This window comes from Mustela nivalis (genome assembly GCF_964662115.1).
Source record: "Mustela nivalis genome assembly, chromosome: 14".
NCBI lineage: Eukaryota > Metazoa > Chordata > Mammalia > Carnivora > Mustelidae > Mustela > Mustela nivalis.
The window spans coordinates 35924453-35938070 of NC_139033.1; the positions used below are offsets into that span (position 1 = coordinate 35924453).

At 40.2% G+C, this 13618-nt stretch overlaps 1 protein-coding gene across 2 annotated transcripts in view; it reads right to left on the reverse strand.

Moving 5' to 3' along the window:
- Positions 1 to 5977: 5977 nt before the first annotated feature.
- The window catches only part of MALT1 (MALT1 paracaspase), a 61538-nt gene continuing 53897 nt past the window's right edge, over positions 5978 to 13618 (reverse strand). For both annotated transcript variants that reach the window (XM_082699474.1, XM_082699473.1), the window contains 3 exons: positions 11321 to 11478; positions 10719 to 10844; positions 5978 to 9758 (listed from right to left, as the gene is read on the reverse strand). In XM_082699474.1, the coding sequence (XP_082555600.1) occupies positions 9318 to 9758; positions 10719 to 10844; positions 11321 to 11478 (725 nt within the window). In that variant the 3' untranslated portion in view covers positions 5978 to 9317. The remainder of the gene's footprint in view (positions 9759 to 10718; positions 10845 to 11320; positions 11479 to 13618) is intronic.

The following is a 13618-nucleotide window of genomic DNA, read 5'->3' on the forward strand; positions in this document are numbered from 1 at the left end:
ATTTCCCGAGAAAGATGATGGCACAGGATGGAGCTCAGGCTTCAGGACACGTGCCAAAGCCTCCACCCTGTTTTTCAAGATGGGGTGGGGGCAAGAATGAACTGTTTAAGAATGTTTTCTTACTTTGCAACGACATGGATGGAACTAGAGGGTATTATGCTGAGCGAAATAAGTCAAATCAGAGAAAGATAATTGTCATATGATCTCCCTGATGTGAGGAAGTGGAGAGGCAGGGCAGGGGTTTGCAGAGTAAGGAAGGGAAAAAATGAAACAAGATGGGATCCGGAGGGAGACAAACCATAGGAGACTCTTAATCTCACAGAACAAACTGAGGGTTGCTGGGGGGAGGAGGGAGTGGGGAGGGAGAGGGTGGTGGGATTATGGCCACTGGGGAGGGTATGTGCTATGGTGAGTGCTGTGAAGTGTGTTACCTGGCGATTCACAGACCTGTACCCCTGGGGAAATAATACATTATATATTAATAAAAATAATTTTAAAAAAGAGAATGTTTTCTTACAGAAATATTTCTGCTTTGGTTTTGAGATTCCCTGGTTCTCGCATTTCACCGGAGATAGCTGGGGTTGGAGGAGGCGCACTTCTCCTTCTGGCCAGGAGGGGGCGCAGGAGACCGCAGCCAAAGAGTGACTCTGGGGAAAGCTCTGGAAAACAAGGTGGACACAGCTCAGGAACCACCAGGCATCCTCTGCCATCAGTGTCCTTTTTAAGACAGGCTGGGACTGGAGCCACCAGGAGGTCGGTCTGCTTGTGGACCAGCCAGTCCATTTGCTCAGTGCCTTAAAACAAGACCTTTATTGTCTCACAGTGCTGGAGGCCAGAAATTTGGAAGTAGTATGACTAGGCAGAAATTGAGGTCTCGGCAGGGCCGTGCTCCCTTGGAAGTTTCTAGGGGACAATCCTGCCTTGCCACTTGCGCTTGCGGTCCTGTAGGTACCCCTGGCTTCTGGTTGCTCCCCACAACCCTGGCCTCCTCTGTGTGTCTTCTCTTGCAGCTCTTACAAAGACCCCGAGCACTGGATTTAGTGTTCCCCAATCCAGGATGTTCTCGTGCCCACATCCTTGATTACACCTGCTAAGACCCTATTTGCAAATAGGGAGTTACAGGTCCTGGGGGTTAGAACATAGAGATATCTTGTTTGGGGTCACCATTCAACCCACTAAACTTTCTTTCTTTTTTATGTATTTATTTGACAGAGAGAGAGAGCACAAGTGGGGGGAGCTGCAGAGGGAGAGGGAGAAGCAGGCTCCCCACTGGGCAGAGAGCCCAACATGGGGCTGGATCCCAGGATTGAGATCATGACCGGAGCCAAAGTTAGATGCTTCACGGACTGAGCCACCCAGGCGCCCCATCCCACTGTACTTTTCTGTTCTCTCTAGGTAAATAACCCAATGGGTGGCCCACGTTTTATTTTGGTAAAAGTGTTGTAACAGTTACTGAGTTTTTACTATAGGCCTGCCATGCTAAGGTCCTTACTGGGACCCCTTATGCAATACTCACGAGCACTCCCGAGGCAGAGACTCCTGTCTGCACACAGGAACAGGGAGGCATTAAGATGCGGGTAAGCTATGGGAGCAGAGCTTCCAACCCAGGCCACTGCTGCCTTAATCCCATGCCGCCTCTCAGTTCTTGGTGGGATCTCATTTCTACCGAGAAGTTGTCTGTGATTAGAAGTTAGAAGAATTTGGGGTGCCTGGGTGGCTCAGTGGGTTAAGCCTCTGCCTTTGACTCAGGTCATGATCCCCGGGTCCTGGGATTGAGCCCTGCATCGGGCTCTCTGCTCAGCGGGGAGCCTGCTTCCTCCTCTGTCTCTGCCTGCCTCTCTGCCTACTTGTGATCTCTGTCCATCAAATAAATAAATAAATAAATAAATAAGTATAATGTTTCAGTGTTTAAAAACATTTTTCATACACTTAGAATAATGAAGTATCAAGCCATACTGTTAACACACCTCATGAAGAGTCACTGTTTGGGGACACCTGGGTGGCTCTGTGGGTTCAGCAGCCAACTCTGCATTTTGGCTCAGGTTACAACTTCAGGGTCCTGGAATCAAGCCCTGAGTTGGGCTCCGTGCTCAGTGGGAAGTCTGCTCAGGATTCACCCTCTCTTTCTGCTGCTCTCCCCCCCGCCCCCCGTGCACACATTCTCTCTCGAATAAATAAATAAATCTTCAAAAAAAAAAAAATCATGGTTGGCTCTTTTTCTGGTGATATGGGAAAAACTGCAAGTTTAAGTTACCAAATCAAGATGCCATTCCTTCTGTTTTCAAAGTAGGTTTGCGCACTTCAAAGACTTGTATCTCTTAGATACAATATTTGATACTCCATCAAATATGAACATTTAATGTCATGCCACTTTTGCACTGACTGAGCATTTAGGACAATAATGATTGGGTATCTCTTCGTCATTGGGTAATCAGCAGCAGCACTGGGGAATCGTAATGGGCTCTGGTCTGGGTTTGAGTTATTTTGCTTCTGCCGCTTGTCAGCTATCCAGGGTGAATTCATGTCTTGATTTAGCCAAAGTTTCTTCATCTGTAAGTTGCAAGGCTGCTGAGAGTTAAATGCGGTTGTGTGTAAAATGATTGTACGTAGGTAGAATGTGAAACACTCCACCCCAAAAGCTTGCTCTCCTTCCTTTGCATAAACGTGTGGATCTGAGGCTCCTATGTATTCATTCGATAATGTTGATGAACCACTTATTCGGCAACATAACGGATGCACGCTACCTTGAAAAAGTTTGGAGAAAAAAAAATTTAAAAATCAGTTTGGGGATGAAATCATGAATAGAAAAGGGGATCGTTTGCCCACAGTGTTATTTCTTGCAATATATGAAAAGTAATCCAAAATTATTTTCAACTATGGGATTAGCTTTAAAAATCACTTACAGATGTTCACCTCCAGCCATGATGTAATGATAGGACTGGATTCACTCTCCCACCTTAAAACAACTGGAAAGCCACACACAAAGTATGAAACAATAGTTTTTAGATATTGGACAAAGGTCAGAGGTCACGATCTGTGAGAGAAGGGAAAGATAAGGGGGGATTGTGGTTCCCAGTGCTTGGGCTGCAGCAGAGGGAGGTTCTGGAATCCTGTCCCATCTGGACAGTTGTATTGTGGTTATGTAGGAGAACGTTCCTGTTTTTAGGAAGTACACACTTAAGTGTTTATTTAGGAGCAAAAAGTTAACCCTTTTGAATAGCTCAGGAAAAATATCATTTGTAGATGTATGTAGAAGATAGACATACAAACATATATATATACACTTATGAGACAGAATGATAAAACATGTAAAAATGTTCACATAGGGAAGCAGGGTGAAGGGAATATGGGAATTCTTTGTACTGGTTTTGAAGTTTTTCTCTAAGTTTGGAATGTTTCAAATTTTTAAAAAATAGTCAAAAAAAAAAAAAAAGTCAAAGCCTGGTGCTTCTTAATTCTTAATTTTTAAGTTCTTAATTCTTAAATTCTTAATGCAGGAATACTCAGCCAACCATTTCTACTACTTAAATGCTGTTCCACAAACCCCAACCATGATGCAAAAAACTGGGAATTACTTCAGATTTGTGGTAGGTACTTCAGACTTAGCTACTCTGTAACAGGTAGAATAAAAGTATGGAAGTTTAGCATATTTACATGTCTCTATCTATATTTGCAAATCACAGAACAGCTGTTTCCTAGGTAAAAACTGGGAAATCCAGGGAAGCAAAGACAAATAATTTCCAGCAGAGAAACACTGCTAATCAGTGGTCTTTGTGTGTAGACAGAATGTGCTAGTAACTGGTGACATTAGATTCTTTTTGAAAAGTTTGAAAGTTTTTGAAAATGGATGCTCGTTTTAAGGTGAACAACATTCACTATCAACTTATTTTTAAGCATTTCTTAATTTTTCTTTTTTTTTTTTTTAAAGTAAACTATCCACCCAAGATGGGGCTTGAATTCATGACCCCAAGATCAAGAGTCCCATGTTCCACCTACTGAGCCACCCAGCCATCCAGCCAACCCAAATGCAACTTATTTTAGAAGGCGATGCTACATTGCCAATACTATGAAGAGTATTTGGTAGGAAGCATCTTAGTAACACATAATACATACCATACTGTGTATGTACTGACTGGTACAGTTTTGAAAAGGCCTGATTTGAAGGATGAGACCCTTTTCAGAGAGCAGGCTCTTCAGAGGACTTACCATCTTGGTCCTGGCAGCCTTGGAGAATATTGGAAGCCCTCTGATGTTACATCCTCGTCCCCATCGTGCAGGTAAGGAAACAGAGGCACAGAGCCACAGGGCACACTTCAAGCCACCCTGCTGCTGGGTGCTGAGATGAGCGAACTCCTCCTCTGTAACACCACACTTTGTGTCTGATGCTGAAATATTTTTAGTGCTGTCAAATTGTAAAAAAAAAAAAAAATTAAATACATTTATACAGACATTCTCATGTTCTGAGTATCTTTTTCTTCACTAATTCATCTTTTATCAGTATGAGAAATAGGTCCTATAATTCAAGGGAAAGTATTTAAAAATACATAGTTTAGTTAGGCCTGGGTAAAACTCATAATGTCAAAATAGAAAAACAGGTTGAAATTGCACAAAAGCAATATATACATTAAAAAAATTATTTATTAAAAATTATTTGTTTGAAAAATAGAGTCCGTGCACGAGCAGGAGGGACAGAGAGAGAGAGAGAGAGAGGGAGAGAGAACCTCAAGCTGATTCCACACTGAGTGCACAGCCCAGTGCAGGCCTTGATCTCAAGACCCTCAGATTACAACTTGACCCAAAACCAAGAGTTGGATGCTTAACTGACTGGGTTGGATGCACCACCCAGGTGTCCCTAAAAGTAATGTGTAAATTCTGAGTGTTTGGCATCAGTTAACAGTGAAAAGCAATGATAGTATATAAATACCAGGGGAGGGGCGCCTGGGTGGCTCAGTAGGTTAGGTGTCTCTCTGCCTTTGGCTCAGGTTCATCCCAAGGTCCTGGGATCAAGCCCCACCACTGGGGAGTCTGCTTTGCCCTCTCCCTCTGCCCCACCTCCTCCTTCCCTGTTCACGCTCTCTCTCGCTCTCTTTCTCAAATAAATTTTAAAAATCTCTAAAAAAAATTAAGTACTAAGGGAATATTTAAATAACAGGAAACAATTTAAAATTTATGAGGTCTTTTGTTTAAAAACCTCAGATTGAATCCTTATATTAAACTTGTGCCAATCTACGTATCAATGAATCAATTATCTGAGCTGTGGTTACATGACTGTATTTCTGGACTTTAACAATTTTGACTACCAAAGAGACCACCTTATGGTTGCTTTTGTGTGCAAGTAGGGCTACGAAAGGTAACAAACACTGGGGAAAAGGAAAGGTCTGTTGTCCCTTTTCCATGTTGGTACCCTTCAAAGACTTTCTCAAGGCTATGATTTATTTGACCTGTTCACCTTCAGATGGATACCACGTTCATGTTTTATATTTGATGATCCATGTGTTGATTTCACTTTTTTGAATTAGAAATCATGTAATTTATAATTGCTAACTTTAGAACTTTTTGTTATTAGGGGCACCTGGGTGGCTGAGTGGGTTAATGCCTCTGCCTTCAGCTCAGGTCACGATCCTGGGGTCCTGGGATCAAGCCCCATATCAGGCTCTCTGCTCAGCAGGAGCCTGCTTCCCTTCCTTTCTGCCTACTTGTGATCTCTGTCTGTCAAATAAATAAAATCTTAAAAAAAAAAAAAGAATAGAACTTATTGTTACTTTCCAGAAAATACCCCCTTCCCCAGAAATTTATATTAGCTTTGGATTTAGGTGAGATTTTACTACCCTAATATCTTCCTCCCACTGTAATTGGTATCAGTGGGTTACTCTTCCGAAATGCTACTGCTGTATAAAATCCTCTGCTAATGTTATAAAGCAACTGACGTAAGAAGTCAACTCACATAAAAACATGGCCGAAGAGACAAAAAAAAAAATACACAATTGTTATTTTATTCGTAAAATTTTTTGACATGAATTTTTAAAAATTGTTATTTTAAAAAATGTTTTAAAATTATAAATACACGCTTTTAAAAACTCAAATATACAGAATGAACAGCTGCGCAGTTGAATGTGGAAGCAAGCTGTATGTCCGCTGCTCTGCCACCACACAGGGCTGGAGGCTGGCACGCGCGGAGCACACACCTGGAACACGTCCATCCTCACAGACGGCCCATCGGATACTTTACTGGTTACTGGTCTACAGTGACCATAATTAAACACTAGTATGTAAATTGCTTATTATTAGACAAGTTCTGTATACACTCTGGATACAAGTACCTTATCAGGCACAATTTTCAAAAACCTTTTCCTGTTCCATAGGTTGTCTTTTCACTTCCTGGACGGTGTTCTTTAAGAAAGTTCATTTGGAGGACGTGCCAATTTATTTTTTTCCTCATTGCTTGGCGTTTGGTGTTGTATACAAGAAACCCCATCGCTTAGTCCAAGGTCACAAAGATTTGCTTGTATGTTTTCTTGCCAGTTTCACAGTTTTGGCTCTTATATTTAGGTGTATGATCCATCTTGGGTTGAAATTTGTATATGGTATAAAGAGGGGGGATCCTTTAGCACGTGGCCATCCAGCTGTCCTAGGACTAGTTGTTGAAGAGATTACTCTGAATGAATGCTTTGGCACTCTTGTCAAAAAGCAATCGATCGTAAACATCGTAAGTTTATTTCTGGATTCTCAGTTATATTTTATATGCCCTCAATCCATGTTTATCTTTATGCCAGTATCACACAGTCTCAATTACTGTAGCTCTGAGGTTAAGTTTTGAAATTGGTTAAGTCTGAGTCTTCCAACCTTGTTCTTTTTCAAGATTGTTTTGGCTTTTGTCTTTTGCATGTGAATTTTATCAGTTTGTCAATTTTTGCAAATGAGCCAGCTGGGATTTTTGAAAGGAACTGCAGGAACTCTCTGAAGCAATTTGGGGAGCATTTGCATCTTAACAGTGTAAAGTCTTCCAATCCATGAACAACATATTTCCATATATTTAGGTCTTCTTTAATTTCAACAGTGTTGCATAGTTTTTATTCCTCCTGATGCTATTGTAAATATAATTTACAGAAAATCTCAATTTCAGAATTCACTGCTGACATCTGTATATAGATCTCTTATCTATCCCCTAGTCTGGTGAATTCATTAGTTTTTAAATGAATTTCTTAGAATTATAAGATTATGCCATCTGTACATACACGGTTTTACTTCTTTTCCAGTATGATTGACTTCTCTTTTTCTTGCTTAATTCCCTGTCTAGAACCTCAAGTACAATGTTGACTGGAAGGCATGAGAGTGAACATTCTTGTCTTATTCCTGATTTTGGGGGAGGATATTCAGAATTCAGTCTGTTGCCAATAATGATGTCAGGTGTGGGTTTTTTGTACATGCTGTTTATCATATTGAGGAATTTCCATTTTATTCCTAGTTTATTAAGTGTTTTTTATCATGAAAGGTGCTGAATTGTATCAAATGTTCTTTCTCCCAACTGTTAAAACAATGAAGTCAATGAATGTAGTAATTTAGTGCTTTATGAACATGGAACAGTTGATCTTCATTATTTATGAGTCTGTTTGTAAATTTATCAATTTATTTGTAAAACTTGTTTGTAATCCCCAATCAAAACTGTCGGCACTTTTATGATCATTCATAGATATGAGCAGACCCATCAATTTCCTGATACACATGTTTCCAGCAGGGGTGAACAAGGACATGCTCTGCCTCTGTTTCACTGCTCACCCCCAGACCTGACCAGAAGATGAGGGGGTGGGGGCAGGGCGGTGTAAGCTTTGGCTCTGGGGCCAGTTGGACAGGTATGAATCCCAACTCCCGGCAGTTATTAGTGGGGTGGCCTAGGAAGGTCACTTAATATTTCTGAACCTCATTTTCTCTTTTGTAAAATAAAACAGTATACCAGGATAAACTGTTTTCAGGATTTAAGATTATAGTCTATTTGAGATATGAATACACAAACACTTCCCCTAGGAGCAATGGCTCTGCATTCACTAGGTCAGTATCCATAGTGACTTCCTGGACTATACCTACTGTGAATAACGAGAATTGTCTGCATATGACATTGATTTTTGGATGTTAAACAAACCTTGCATATCTGGGATAAATCTTACTTGGTCATGGTGTATAATCCTTTTTATATATTGCTAGACTCAGTTTGCTAGTATTTTGTTGATGACTTTTGACTCTCCATTCATAACAGGTGTCGAGTTTTTGTTTTTTTGGAATGTCTTCACTTGGTTTTGTATCAGGGTAATACTGGCTTCATAGAAGGAGTTGGGAAGCGTTCTTTCTCCTCTCCATTTTTGAGGAGAGTTTGCAAAGGACTGGTGCTAATTCTTTAAATGTTTGGCAGAATATATCAGTGAAGCTCTCTGGGCTTGGTAGTTTCTTTGTGGAATGCTTTAAAAGTACTAATTCAATATTTTTTGTTATTGGCAGTTGCCTTTTTGACATGCTTTAGGTAGGATGAAAGGTGGTAAGATCAATTCATTAAGAAAATGTTATCAAGGAAGACATATCCAGTGTTTTTAAGATTCAATAAGTAGCTGCCAAGATTATCCAGAGACAGAAGTATCCTGCTGTCTTGCTATAAAAGAGACAAACATTTCATCATCTCTTCATGTGCTTTCATGACTTTAACAAGAAACTTCGGCCTGTTCTACATAAGATTTATATACAAACATCTTAATTAACACTTGCAGTAAAGTCCTATAATCACAAATTAAAGTTTGTACATTTCTAGATTATATACAGACATGTATATTTACATATTATCTTTAAATCTACCTACAAACATAACATCTGTCTCAGAACCTGTCAGAAAGGAAGTGTGTAGAGGGACAAACACTGGAACAGAAATCTGGAGGTCTCAGCGCTGGGCCAGCACTAATGTAAACAAGATGACGCAATCTGTTTCTCCCAGTGATGAGACTAGGTTAAGCCTGATGATCACCAATGTTTTTTTTCCTGATTCTCATAACACAATGACTTATTCTACAATGCTATTCCCATTGTTCTTACTTCAGTGCTCAAAATGAAAATATTTTTGTTACAAACAACTCTTAAAAGAGAATGAAGAGGAAGTCCGTCGGTCAATAATGTAACTCCAACACTTTAAAGTCCTGGGTTTGCCATGAAATATCTATCTATCACAGATCTTCTCTCTCTACAGATCCAGGTTTGCTTTTTTATGATGCCTCTCTTCATGTCAGTACTGCTGCCCTGGAGGCATCTAGTAATTATGAGAACTTCCAAAAATAAGGAGGTCAGTTTTCAGAAATTCGGAGCCCCTCAGAGAGATTGAAGGGCATGTCATCAGTTGTCTCCACTGGCACATTGCTCCTCCCGAACTGGCATGGATAATGGTGGGTGTGGTGACTTGAAATAAATGCATCTGCCATCCGGCTGCAGCGACAGTCATCTGATGGCAAGACGTTACTGGAGTTACCAAGGTGTGAATGGTAAACACCGGGGAATGAGTCCTGAGATGAGGGGTAACGGCCGGTTCCCGCTGAGGTGGATGCCGCGGTCTGATAAGGGCCGTTACACATAATACACGTTTGGAAGCAAGTTTTCCTGCCCAAACCTCGATGAATGTCCAGTTTGGCAATGAGGGGTTTGCCCACGTTCACCTCCTGCTTCTCTTCGACGGTATCTTCCAAACCTGAGTACTGATACGACAGGCAGACTGTGAAGATTAGATGTTCCTGAAAAGGAGAAGGAAGAATTATTTTTATCAACTGTGAAAGCATGCCGATCTTAGAGTATTACTGACATACACAAATACACACGTGATCACACAACAACAGCCACTCTCACTCCTCTTTCCCAGGTTCCAAATCCTCAAGGCTTGTTTACATCTTCTCTGCATTAAAAAAAGCCAGCTATAATCCCCTTCCCTTTCCCTCAGTCAGTACTTTGAACTGGTAGAATTCTAGTTCTTGCAGTTACCAGAATCACGTGATTCTGGACTGTATTCCGGATGAACAGTTTAAAGGCATTTTTCTAAGCAGCGGGGCTTAGAAAACTTACCCTGCCCTACTAGTGGAGATAGGGAATGATCCTTTTTTTTTTTTTTTTTTAAAGATTTTTATTTATTTGACGCAGAGAGAGACACAGTGAGAGAAGAAACACAAGCAGGGGGAGTGGGTGAGGGAGAAGTAGGCTTCCTGCTGAGCAGGAAGCCCAAAGCAGGGCTTGATCCCAGGACCCTGGCATCATGACCTGAGCTGAAGGCAAATGCTTAACGACTGAGCCACCCAGGTGCCCCTGGAGAATGATCCTTTAATGAAAAAAGTTGGCTTTACACCTAGGCTAAAAGTTCAGCTGTTTTAAAAAACATGAAATAATAATCCACAGTCCTGGGTGGAGAAGCAGAACCAAATCAGATTATAGGGTTATTCCAAAGACAAAGGAGACTATAGGTAGATTAGCTATGAACAAGGTGATAATTGTCTTTTGTTCTTTTACTAGAAAATGATTATTTGAAGATGCAATGGTATTTAAAAGCACACTATGCTCTGAATCTCTAACTTTTCAACTACGGAGAGTAATCACATATTCTCTCACACAAAAATCCTCAGGCCATTACCAGGGACAGAACAGAATACGACAAGGAATTTTCACTTCCACAAAGTCAGTAGTTAATAAACAGGAAAAGGAATAACCTTTAATTTTTGCAGCGAGCTGAGCCTAGTGTAGAGGCAATGCTTGGGAAGATCCTTGGACACTAAGTAGCTGCCGGTTTCTTCAGGTGTCCCTTTATTTGCATCTTTGGGATCAATATCTAAGTCCTGTGAAAATCAGCGGACATTATTAATGAAATCAGTTGAAATCACAACATTGTCTTTGACAGTAAACTATCTTTTTTTAAAAGCTTTTATTTATTTATTTCAGAGAGAGAGAAAAAGGGGAAGAAGAGCAGAGAGAGGCAGAAGCAGATACCCTCTGAGTTGGGAGCCTGTTGTGGGGCTCAATCCCAGGACCCTGGGATCATGACCAGAGCCAAACGCAGATACTCCACTGCGAAGCCACACAGGCATCCCTATAGCAGATGGAGATTACAAGTAGGCAGAGAGGCAGGCGGGGTGGGGAGGGGGGAGGAGCAGGAGCAGGAGCAGACTCCCTGCTGAGCAGAGAGCCCTATGTGGGGCTTGATCCCAGGACCCCAGGATCATGACCTGAGCCAAAGGCAGAGGCTTAACCCACTGAGCCCCCCGGGCATCCCTATATTGTACTATTTTAAATAAAGAAGAAAGGGGGTTCTTACAAGAGGAAAATCGGTGACATAGGCATCGCACATCAGGACATCGGGTGGCTTGTGGACTATGCTTGTGTAGATTATCATGACATTGGAGAATTCGGCAGCAAACCCTAACTGAATCTGAACGCCGCACTGAAATTTAAGACACATACTCTCTGGGAGTTCTGAAAAAGAACAGAAAGAACAACTTACAAATAATCCCTTGAGGAGCCCTTTGGTAAGTTTTTTGTTCAGCAACAGACAATTGTTTCTTATGGGGCAAAATACATGGAGAGCTTTTGCTTTCACTTAAAAATGTTCTAGAACTAATACATTATTCAAAGATACAAAAACACCCAGGTATGCACTTACAGAAAGAAAAAAAACCCAAAAACCCGTGTTTTGCTGATCAAGCAAATAAAAATCTTTCATTTACTATTAGCTTACAGTTCTTGTCCCTCTGCATATGTCATTTTTAAAAAACATTTTATTTATTTTGTTAACAGAGAGACACAGAGAGAGGGAACACAAGAAGGGGAGTGGAAGAGAGAGAAGCAGGCTTCCTGCAGAGTGGGGAGCCCAATGCAGGGCTCGATCCAAGGACCCTGGGATCATTACCTGAGTGGAAAGTAGATGCTTAATGACTAAGCCACCCAGGTGTCCCTGCATATGTAATTTTTATAGTAGTAATCAAAAGTATCCACAGAATTGTAGAAAAATTTTCACTGTTGTCTCAATCTTCATTGAAAATAGTTTTTAGGGGCACCTGGGTGGCTCAGTGGGTTAAGCCTCTGCCTTTGGTTTAGGTCATAGTCTTAGGGTCCTTGGATGGAGCCCTGCATTGGGCCCTCTGCTTAGCGGGGAGCCTGTTTCCCCCCCACCTCTGCCTGCCTCTCTGCCTACTTGTGATCCTCTCTGTCAAATAAGTAAATAAAAATATCTTAAAAAATAAAAAAGAAAATAGTTTTTAATAAAGTATAATGTCACTGAATATTTGTTACTGTGAACAAATTCAGTACTCTTGAATATTTCTGGGTTTTATTATTTTTCTATCATAGTCAATATTTCTTATATATATGTACTTAATGCTTTAGGATTATTAGATATAGCTGCTTGATGGTTTCTCATATGTGATACTCTCATTTACATATAATATTTACATATATTTACATACACTTACATAGATCTCACCATACATTTCCAAAATGAAGTAGTATTAATTTTCGAAGTATTTACCTAGTTGATGGGATTAAAAAGGAAAAACTACTCTATCAGAGTTCTAATTTTTTTTTTTAAGATTTTATTTATTTATTTGACAGACAGAGATCACAAGTAGGCAGAGAGGCAGGCAGAGAGAGAGGAAGGGAAGCAGGCTCCCTGCTGAGCAGAGCCTGATGTGTGGCTCGATCCCAGGACCCTGAGACCATGACCTGAGTCGAAGGCAGAGGCTTTAACCCACTGAGCCACCCAGGCACCCCTATCATAGTTCTAACTTTATTTTCTCTAATTACTACTTAAGTTTATTATTTTCCATATTTGTTTCTTAATTATTAATATATTCTCAAATTGTATAGGCTAAATTTGCATTGTTTAATGATTAATTAATGTTAATGTTTAATGATTAATGATGTTAATGTTTCTCCTTTTACCATTTTGCATGAGCTCTTTAACATACAAAATACCAAAAAAAAAAGTGCTCTTTCCAGACAAACTACAGCTCTAGAGCCTGTTTGCCTTGGTACGGAGATAGTTACCTACATCTAAAAGACAAGAAATCAGTATTATTTAAAGACCACAATCTTTTCATTATGTTTTAAATATTTAGGCCAAGAACTCTGGTGTAAATGTGGTTCTGTTCTGAGCAGCACCCATTCACTCCCTCACTCAACAACTACTTTACTGAACACATACTATGTACCAGGCATGGTTCAAAGTAATCAGCAAACAGAGAAAAATATTGGACCAGCCCATGTATAAAGTTTCTTTCTTTCTTTTTTTTAAATTTGAAGATCTAATTGACTTTATTAGGCAATTCATGAATTGGGCAGCAGCTTGTCCACCAAGTAAAGAGATGCTCCCTTCATTTCATTTCATAAACTTTTTTTTTACTGTTGAAACTTATCACCATGATTTTGTTATTGCTGTTGTTTAGATCTTTTTTAAAGGAAAAGAATAAATTTCAATTACTTATCCAATTATCTGGAAAGCCAAGACAATACATTTACAACATTTTATATTTTAAAGTGCTTTGACATATTTAGCCAAAAGTCTATTTCAGAGAACAGACTATTATGAAAAACACTCTTATGCAGAAATTCACCAAAT